The sequence below is a fragment of the Geospiza fortis genome, unplaced genomic scaffold (genome assembly GCF_000277835.1).
Source record: "Geospiza fortis unplaced genomic scaffold, GeoFor_1.0 scaffold173, whole genome shotgun sequence".
Classification (NCBI taxonomy): Eukaryota; Metazoa; Chordata; class Aves; order Passeriformes; family Thraupidae; genus Geospiza; species Geospiza fortis.
Genome location: NW_005054334.1, coordinates 5,104,530 through 5,113,195, shown reverse-complemented (window position 1 = coordinate 5,113,195; position 8,666 = coordinate 5,104,530). Strand labels below are relative to the sequence as shown.

General features: G+C 50.8%; 2 protein-coding genes across 2 annotated transcripts in view; one reads left to right on the top strand and one right to left on the bottom strand.

The window, feature by feature from the left end:
• Positions 1–61: 61 nt before the first annotated feature.
• Positions 62–5,140, top strand: NAGA (alpha-N-acetylgalactosaminidase). The gene is made up of 7 exons (XM_005421955.2): positions 62–552; positions 695–872; positions 1,152–1,246; positions 1,915–2,076; positions 2,536–2,733; positions 2,936–3,079; positions 3,339–5,140. Exons 1-7 carry the CDS (start codon positions 262–264, stop codon positions 3,519–3,521), a joined length of 1,251 nt encoding a protein of 416 aa, XP_005422012.1. The 5' UTR covers positions 62–261; the 3' UTR covers positions 3,522–5,140.
• Positions 5,141–5,872: 732 nt separating this feature from the next.
• The window catches only part of WBP2NL (WBP2 N-terminal like), an 8,726-nt gene continuing 5,932 nt past the window's right edge, over positions 5,873–8,666 (bottom strand). Inside the window, exons 7-8 of the mRNA XM_014307365.2 lie at positions 8,311–8,412; positions 5,873–7,431 (exon numbers count right to left, since the gene is read on the bottom strand). Of these exons, the coding sequence (XP_014162840.2) occupies positions 7,384–7,431; positions 8,311–8,412 (150 nt within the window). The 3' untranslated portion in view covers positions 5,873–7,383. The remainder of the gene's footprint in view (positions 7,432–8,310; positions 8,413–8,666) is intronic.

Here is an 8,666-nt window from a genome sequence, read left to right as displayed (position 1 = left end):
GGGATCCCCACAACTGCATCAGGTCAGTGGATGGGGCTCGGTCAGGTCGAACTTCAGGCCCGGGATGGCTCTGGCACCGTCTGCGTCCCTGGGACCCCGCGGTGGATGGTGCGTGAGAGGCTCAGATGCCCCGGTGCTGGGCCGGGGAGCCCCCAGGGCTGAAGGATGTGGCCAGGCTTATCGGCAGCCAGGAAACACTTCCCCCTCGGTGAGGTCAATAAACACGGATAGGGTTTAAATGGGAGCGCTGGAGACTCTCCTATGGCCCGGACCAGCCCTCCAGAGCCCCCAGTTAACCCCAAATCCCTCTGCCTACCTCACCTGCTGAGGCACGAGGGTCGGAGTGTCTCAGCCTGCCGTGCCTCCTCAATCCACAGCGAGCAGCTCTTCTTCGAGATGGCAGACCGGCTGGCAGAGGATGGCTGGAGGGAGCTGGGCTATGAGTACATCAACATTGATGACTGCTGGTCTGCCAAGCAGCGGGATGCGGCCGGACAGCTGGTTCCCGACCCCAAGAGATTTCCCAGCGGAATTAAGGCTCTGGCTGACTATGTGAGTGCGTGCTGGGGGCTACTGGGGATCTCTGTCCCCATGCCAGTATGGTGGGAGAGCTGGGAAGGAAAGGAGGACTCTGGTACCTGGGAGACACCTTGGATCCCTTCATTTGCTCCTTGCAGCTCTGTTCTCCTCACAGGTCCATGCCAGGGGCCTGAAGCTGGGCATTTATGGTGACCTGGGCATCTTCACCTGTGGGGGCTACCCAGGCACCACGTTGGAAAACGTGAAGCAGGATGCCCAGACCTTTGCAGCGTGGGGTGTGGACATGCTGAAGCTGGATGGGTGCTACTCGTCCGCAGAGGAGCAGGCAAAGGGTAAAAGTTCACCAGCCTCTGGCATTCCTTTCCATGCTGCTTGGGGTGGGGCAGCTGGCCCTCTGCAGCAACACTGGGCCAGCCAGTTCTTCCCTTGTGCCTCCTATTGCAACTGTTGGGAACAGAGGCGGGAGTTTGTGTGCCCTGGAGCTGGTGTAAAGAAGGAAGTCAGGCTAGCCTGGTATTCCCCATGCTGGGTGGGCTGGGACAAAGGCTGCTGCTGGGACCTGGGCTGCTGCCAGCCACCCCCTTCACTGGTTGTCATCTTCTCTCCCTAAGGATACCCAGAAATGGCGAGGGCCTTGAACACCACAGGCCGCCCCATTGTCTACTCCTGCAGCTGGCCAGCATATCAGGGGGGTCTTCCCCCCAAGGTAAGGGTTTTCCCATCTGTTGGCAAGTTCCCATGTTTCCTGTGCCCTGGGGGAGCTCTTGCTGGAGCACCAGGAGCAGGATGTTACACCTCACTTAATTTTCCACCCTTGGATGGTGCTGCAGATCCCAGAGGGAATGTGGCCTTCCTGCCAGGCACCTGGGGACACTTGGGGGTCCCAATACGGCTAGGTGATGGGAGTTTGTGGGAAGAAGGCTCTGGAGCATATCCTCTCCACCCTAATCAGATGGTGTGGGGTTGGTCCTGACAGTCTTCTTGTGAAACAGTCTTGTCTGGTTTCAGTGCTTGAAATAGGATAATCTTCCTAGTATATGTTTCTCGAGAATTGGTTGCTCTCACATATTTCCTCTTTTCACTTTTTGAGTCAGTTCTGAGCTGCTCTCATTCTTGTACCTGATAAGTTATCAGATTTCCCCATGGCCTCTGTGGTTAGACATCCTCTAGCACTGGGGTGTGCCCAGACATAGTGGGATATGGCTCAGTCTTACCTCCTTACCCTTCCCTCCTTGCCCTTCTCCAGATTCCTCTGTCTTTCACACACTTGCTGGACAGTGCAGCTCTCAATAGTTCAAAAGTGCTGCCCCTGCCTCCCCCACCTAGCAGAATAGCTCTTTTTTGTCTCCTGCCTGACACTGTTCTCCTTGTCAGGTGAACTACAGCATCCTGGCAGAGATCTGCAACCTGTGGCGTAACTATGACGACATCCAGGACTCCTGGGAGAGTGTCCTTTCCATCGTGGACTGGTTCTTCACAAACCAGGACGTGCTGCAGCCGGCAGCTGGCCCTGGCCACTGGAACGACCCGGACATGGTGTGGCTGGGTGATGGGTGCTTTGACCCTGTCTGGGGATGAGCATCTCTAGGGATCCCCCTCTAGGGGCAGGGCAAAGGAAGAGCTCCAGGAGCAGGAGCGCTGTTGTTGCAGAGGCAAAGCTGGCGTTGCCCTTGGCTAAGATGTGGGAAAAGCCACTGTGGTTGCAGTGAACCCTTCACCACTCTAATTTACCTCTCAAGTTCTTCAGGTGTTCTTGTCCTTCCCTGCACAGCCTTAGGGCAAATAGTGCTGAAGCAAAGGGTATTAATGAGTGTATGTTGCTAGCAGGGATGAGATCTCCTATGGCAGTGGTGGACTACTTAAGGGGAAGCAAAAGTGTGTGAGGTTTCCCTTGTGCATTCCCTCCCAGCAGGAAGCAGCATCACCACGGGTGACAAGCAGACAAGTTTCTAACCTTTTTCTGCTACTTCCATATTTTTGTTGTCTCCCCTCCAGCTCATCATTGGAAACTTTGGCCTTAGCTTCGAGCAGTCACGCTCCCAAATGGCTTTGTGGACAGTGATGGCAGCTCCCCTCCTCATGTCCACGGATCTCCGCACCATCTCCCCCAGTGCCAAGGAGATCCTGCAGAACCGCCTGATGATCCAGATCAACCAGGACCCCCTGGGAATCCAGGGGCGCAGGATTGTCAAGGTTAGGGGGAAAGCAGATGCATTTGGGAGAGCAGACAAGAGTAGCACAGAGCATCAGAGTAAGGAGGGAGAGGGAAGCGATGCAGAGAAACAGGAGCAAGAGAGCTGTGGGAGTTGTGGGCCTGCTGGTGTAGCAGCCCCACAGGGCAAAGTCAGAATTCTGTTACACTGTTCCTGCCTCACCCACCTATCCCCACCCCTAGGAGAAATCCCAGATCGAGGTGTTTCTGCGCCCACTGTCGCGGGCTGCCAGCGCCCTCGTGTTCTTCAGCCGGAGGACAGACATGCCCTTCCACTACACCACCAGCCTGGCCAAGCTCCACTTCCCTGAGGATGCTGTGTATGAGGTGAGCCCCACTGACACACTGCATAGCAGGGCAGTCCCATGGCACATGGATCCCCCTCTTCCCAGATCTCTATGTGATCTGGGAGGGTGAGAGGGAGTACTCTCACTCCCTGCCTCTGGGATAAAGGGGCAGCTGCCCACTGGGTCACTCTTCTGTTGCCCACTACTGTGCCCTTTCCTGGTATTCCATGTCCGTGACCACAGCTGGACCCCAAGATGAAAGGTCTGGAATTGCTGGTATCTCCATCTCTCTCTTTCAGGTACAAGACGTGTATGTCGGGAAGATCGTTGGGGCCTTAAGAACAGCAGACAACTTCTCAGTGGTTATTAACCCCTCGGGGGTGGTGATGTGGTATCTCTGTCCCATGGCACTCCCACTACAACCCTGGCATGTTGCCAGACAGCAAGCCCCTGGTGAGGGTTTCTACCCAGCCCTCGTGTGACAGGGCCCAGTGGCTGTGGACCAGTGCCAGGGTGAACTGTGAGACCCCAAGGCACGTGGCTCTTCACTGCACAAGTGCCTTTTGCTGGTGAGCCCAGCAGTGCTGGGCAGTGACCATCCCCTGGTACCAGCTTCATGATGTCTGCTCTGTCTGCATAAACCAGGAATTCTTGTTAGCTGCTGCCTAAGGGTGTGCAGAGCATAGTGCCTTGGTGATTGCAAAGCCTTTTGAGATCCTCCTGTGGAAGATGCCATACAAGTAGAGTCCACCACTACTGAAGTTTGTCAGCTCTGACACCTGAGAACTTCATTGCTTTGAGCTGGTTACTACTGGATGCTGCAGGGGTTGTTTGAACTACACTTGTAGAAAGGCATTGGGTGCTTTAGTATCTCCTAGGGTTGAGACATCCCCTTTTCCCTTTTCCCCCAGGAGTGTGATGGCATTAACCTCAAGGATCAGACTTGGTCACCTTCTTTCTTTTGATATAATCAGCTTGGTTTAGAATAAGGAGCCGCCAGCTGGGCTGCATCCCTCCCACGTATCCCCACCAGGACCAAGAGCTCTTGGAGGCACAATGGCCCTGCGCAGCAAGGCTTTGGCCTCTAGAATCCTGCTGCCAGGATTCTAGAGGCCAGCACTACTGCATCTTAGTGTGTGTGCTAGCATTGTATTAAAGCCCTTCTGGTAGAAGTTTACAGGTAGAGAAGAGCAAAAATCTCTATGAGCCATGCAGGACCCCAGGAGCCATGCTGTGGTACACACCAAAAACTGCAGAGCCATAGCACTTTGTGTAGGAGTGCTGGCAGGAAGATGCTGATACTCAGTTGAGGTAGTCTTTTGGGTTGGGAGTTGGTCACAGATGCCTCCAAGCTGAAAGCTGCATCCTTCTTTCTCTAGAAGGAAATTTCTGCTAAAAGGAGGATCAGATCCTACTTCAGCAGGCTGAAAACTCAGGGTATCTCAGGGAAAGGCTTCTTCTCCCAAGGGCCCTTGCATCCACAGCTCTATCCTGAGGAGGAACCTGCACTAATAAACTGGAAGTGAGTGTCAGGACACTCTAAAGCCCTTAACTGCTTCACCTTCATAGAGCAGACTACCCATGGAAGAGTTCTAGGTGACACAAGATTAAGCCTCAGACTGGGGAAATACCACATTTTAGTTTAGGAAAAAAAATTCTCTATTTCTATTCAGCTGTGGGATGGTTCCTTGTCATCTGTCCACTCTGGTTCCTGAAGGACCAAATGGTTGATTCTGGATCCTTCCAGAAACTTTCTCTGAGGTGCAGGGTCAAGATACTGAACGCTTGCAGTTCTAATAAGGGAGGACTTGCCAACAAAACAAGGAGCTGGCTTTGTTCTTGGGGAGTGATTGAGGTAAATTGATTGAAATAAAGTGAAGTAGATCATAGACTGTTTCATGTGTTGCTAGCGATACCTGCTTGGTTAATGTAGGATTACAGGGTCATTACCTCAGGAACAACTGTGCTAGGAAATAGAACTGGTTTCTGTCACAGACATATTTTATGAAAAATCCTTTTGTTAGGATCTTTTCTCCTGAAAAGCTGAGAGGCCTCAGAAACAAAATGTAAACAATAACTGTCTGCTGCTGTGGAATGCAACAGGTGCATCTTTGATTGGTCTCATGTGGTTGTTTTTAATTAATGGCCAATCACAGTCCAGCTGTCTTGGACTCTGGTCAGTCACAAGATTTTGTTATCATTCCTTCCTTTCTTTTCTAGCCTTCTGATGAAATCCTTCTTTCTATTCTTTTAGTATAGTTTTAATATATCATTTTCTTTTAATGTTATATATATAATTATATATATATTATATATATAATAAAATAATAAATCAGCCTTCTGAAACATGGAGTCAAGATTCTCGTCTCTTCCCTCGAGCTGGGACCCTTTGCTTTTTTCCTTATTATATGTTTATTTTTCCATTGCTGGAAAAAAAATTGCTGCCAAGGAGTTTCTTTTAAGGACTTTAAAGGCCTCCCCTCTGGTGTAATGTACATAGAAGAGGTGCTGTGAATGCAGCTGTAATGAGCAGCAGCGTGGTGACACGGCCCCTGCTACAAGCAGTGACGAGACAGGAACATGTGCCACTTCTGGACCTGGGCATAACCACAGGCCCCAGCCACCCTTCCCAGGCAGCAACGGGATAAGCCCCACTTTCTTCACTCCCCCCAGTTACTTGACTCCAGGTCTAGCTTAGCCACATCCCAGGGAGAGAGATGTACTGACGCACAAGTGACCCAAGGGAACAGCAGCAGTGGCTGTAGCTCATTCCAGCCTTCTGTGGAGTATGCAAGAATTAAGGTCAACACAACACACACACACACCACTGAACTGGCAGATAAAGGTATCAACACTCCTGTATTAAAGTGCAATTTAAAAAGTTACAAACATTCATGGTTGATTTTTTTTTAAATACAGAGTTGTTAGAGTATCTTTAAGAAAAAGTGTTTATAGATGAGGAAACTCACTTCCCCCCACGTGGAACTGCTTTAAGAATTCATTCTTTTAAGTTGTGCAAACCTGACTTGCAGGTGAGCCCTGCCATACAGGGAAGTAAGAGGGGAAACACTCCTTTCCCCTCCTTGTGAAAGTAGGGAGGCTGTAGGAAGAAGTACAGTCACCCTATTAGGATAAAGGTAAGGAATCACAAGGGTGTCCACCAGACTAGAGACTCTTCAGAGCAGGTTTAACTTCACTATGTCCTAAGGAAAAAGGAGAGGTTGTGGCTGAGCAGCCAGAATCGCTGCAAGAGAGCCAAGCATTGGAAACTCCCATCCAGACAGCAACTCCCAGCCGAGGGCACTGCACCTGTGAGCAACCAGCTGTGGCATTACAGTGCCCACCTGCCCACGCTGCTCAGGTGTGGGCACACACAGCCTGGCTCCAGCAGCTGAAGGAAAAGATGAAGGCCAGTTTTCCCCGGTGGAGGTAGCACTCAGCACAAGTTTGCTCAGCAGAGGGAGCCAGGGCTACAGGACTTGTCTCCTGACAAGGCTACTGCCAGGCCATCTGCTAATGTAACATATTCTGCTCCAAGGCAGGCCGGCAGCCTCCTGTGCAGCACTTGACTCCATTAGGCTGCTTGACACAGGATCCTTGCACAGATATGAGGCCTGCTTGGACAGGGAAAAGACAGACTGATCCTCAGGCCTGCCAGTCTATGAGCTCACTGCCCTGAGGCACACCTTTGTGTGCTCCTCTATTCAATGGCTACAAAGACAGGTTGATTAGGACCCATCCCCTTCCCTCTTTCGTAACCAAATGCTTCAGCATCTCTTCGAATGCACTTCCCAAGGTCATGACCCCTCAACTGTTAGTCCAGAATGCCACACACTTCCAATACAATACAGCATGTCCAAAGTCCCATCTCACACTGAACTGCCCTAGAATTTAAGGACATTTAACACCTTTCTAGGGCACCAGAGGATCTGTGCAGGGAACCTCATAGCTCTCTACACCTTTTCTCCTGGATGGTGCTTCAGAAGTCAAAAGTTTGGCATTCCAAGTTGTTTCACTCCAATAAGATCCCAGAGCCTTCACATTTTAGTCGTAGATTTGTCATGTGATACAGTTTAATAAGTCCATCTCTCTCCTCAAGCCAATGGCAGGGCAAAAGGTTAGTCCTCTGACCCCATGAGATAAAGCAAGTAAGTAGGAAAGTGCTGCTGTCCTGCCTTGTGTTGCCACTGTCTCAATGTTTAATGAGGGCAGGTGCTCAGCTGCCCAGCTCTATATCTATTGCAGAGAAACAGAGATCTAGAGATATGCTAACTTGAGGGGTATTAACAGCCAAGTTGTCTTCAGGGAGAGCGAATGTGGGAGGCTGGCTGCAATTTCCTTCTGCTAGTTGTTCTTCTTATCCTCAGGAGGTGCATAAGGAGGTGGCTGATCCTGGAAAGAGATGCAGTAGAGTCAACAACCATGCTTGTTTTATACCAGCTCTTTCCAGGCATTCCCAGGCTTGGCTCACCAGAAATGAGTGCCCTGCAGTGAGCTACAGACAGAACCAAGTTCTAGGATTTAAGCTGTCATTTCATCACACCATTCCTCTCTAGTATCAGCTGTGTTCCACGACACATGCTGTCTCCATAACATTTCTAGGAAAAGTCCCCTCAAAACCAGGTAACAAATGGTTTACTTCAAATGGACCATTTAGTCTGTTTTAAATGCCATTCTCCCTTTCTTTCCAGGGCTTTGTCCCTGTTGAAGCTCATAGCTCTGACCCAGCAGACAGCAAACCCTGGGCTGAGGGCCAGCTTTGCTCCATCAGCCTCCAGCCTGCCAGAGCCAAACAAGGCAGTGAGGGGCACAGCCAGACTGCCATGTACCAGATGGAGGTTACAGACAACCTACTGCCTGCCACTGACTGAACAGTAAGAGACCTCCCTGTCCTTGTGCAGCCCAGAAAGAAAGCAAAACAGAAACCCACATGCCATCATCCTTAAGTGACCTATCCTTTAACTCCCCTCATTTTCAGGCCCAATGGATGCAGAGAGCTCTGTGTTTTCTCTGTGCCCATGCAAGTCTGTTATGCCTTTAGGAATAAGACAGGAAGCAAATGCCTGTTAATGGATCAATCTTAAGGCCTTCCTCCTTTCCTGACTAAAAACTTCACCAGTTTTCCTCATGGGAGCCTCCCTCCCACAAAAATGCATACTTTTTGTGCATGCTCAACATGAAGGTACACTAGACTTTGTAAGAAAGCAAAGCACCATCTCTGCTAGTGCCAGAGGAGGGAGTATGGACATGAAGACCAGGCATGGCACTCACCATGGGCATGTACACATTGTGTGGGTTGGCAGGGTTGTAATATGCACTGGAAGCCGCTTCCATGGCCTTACTGCCTCCTGGAAAGGAAGGAAAAGAAGCCACCTTAAATATCTGAGGCAATGGCCCTAGCCCCAGAGCTTTCTCCCCAGCTTCACCTCTTCCAAGGAGGCAACAAAGGCCCAAGGAGCCAAGAGGAACTGCAGCAAGCTGGGTTAGAACTCAGAGCAGCTCAGGAAAGCTGGCTAGGGCTGACCATAAGCTGTGCAGTGCAAGGCAGAGCAGCTCCCTGCAGAAGACTTGGAGCTCTTGCAACAACAGCTTCTTCATCCCATGCCACCCTCAGCCCAAGCCCCCAG

Bases quoted from the DNA above. Each gene is read 5' to 3' on its own strand.
- NAGA (XM_005421955.2), top strand. From the start codon at position 262: ATGGCCCGGACCAGCCCTCCAGAGCCCCCAGTTAACCCCAAATCCCTC. The intron at 1,247-1,914 runs GTAAGGGTTTTC...TCTCCTTGTCAG, and splicing joins AGGGGGGTCTTCCCCCCAAG to GTGAACTACAGCATCCTGGC. The intron at 3,080-3,338 runs GTGAGCCCCACT...TCTCTCTTTCAG, and splicing joins CTGAGGATGCTGTGTATGAG to GTACAAGACGTGTATGTCGG.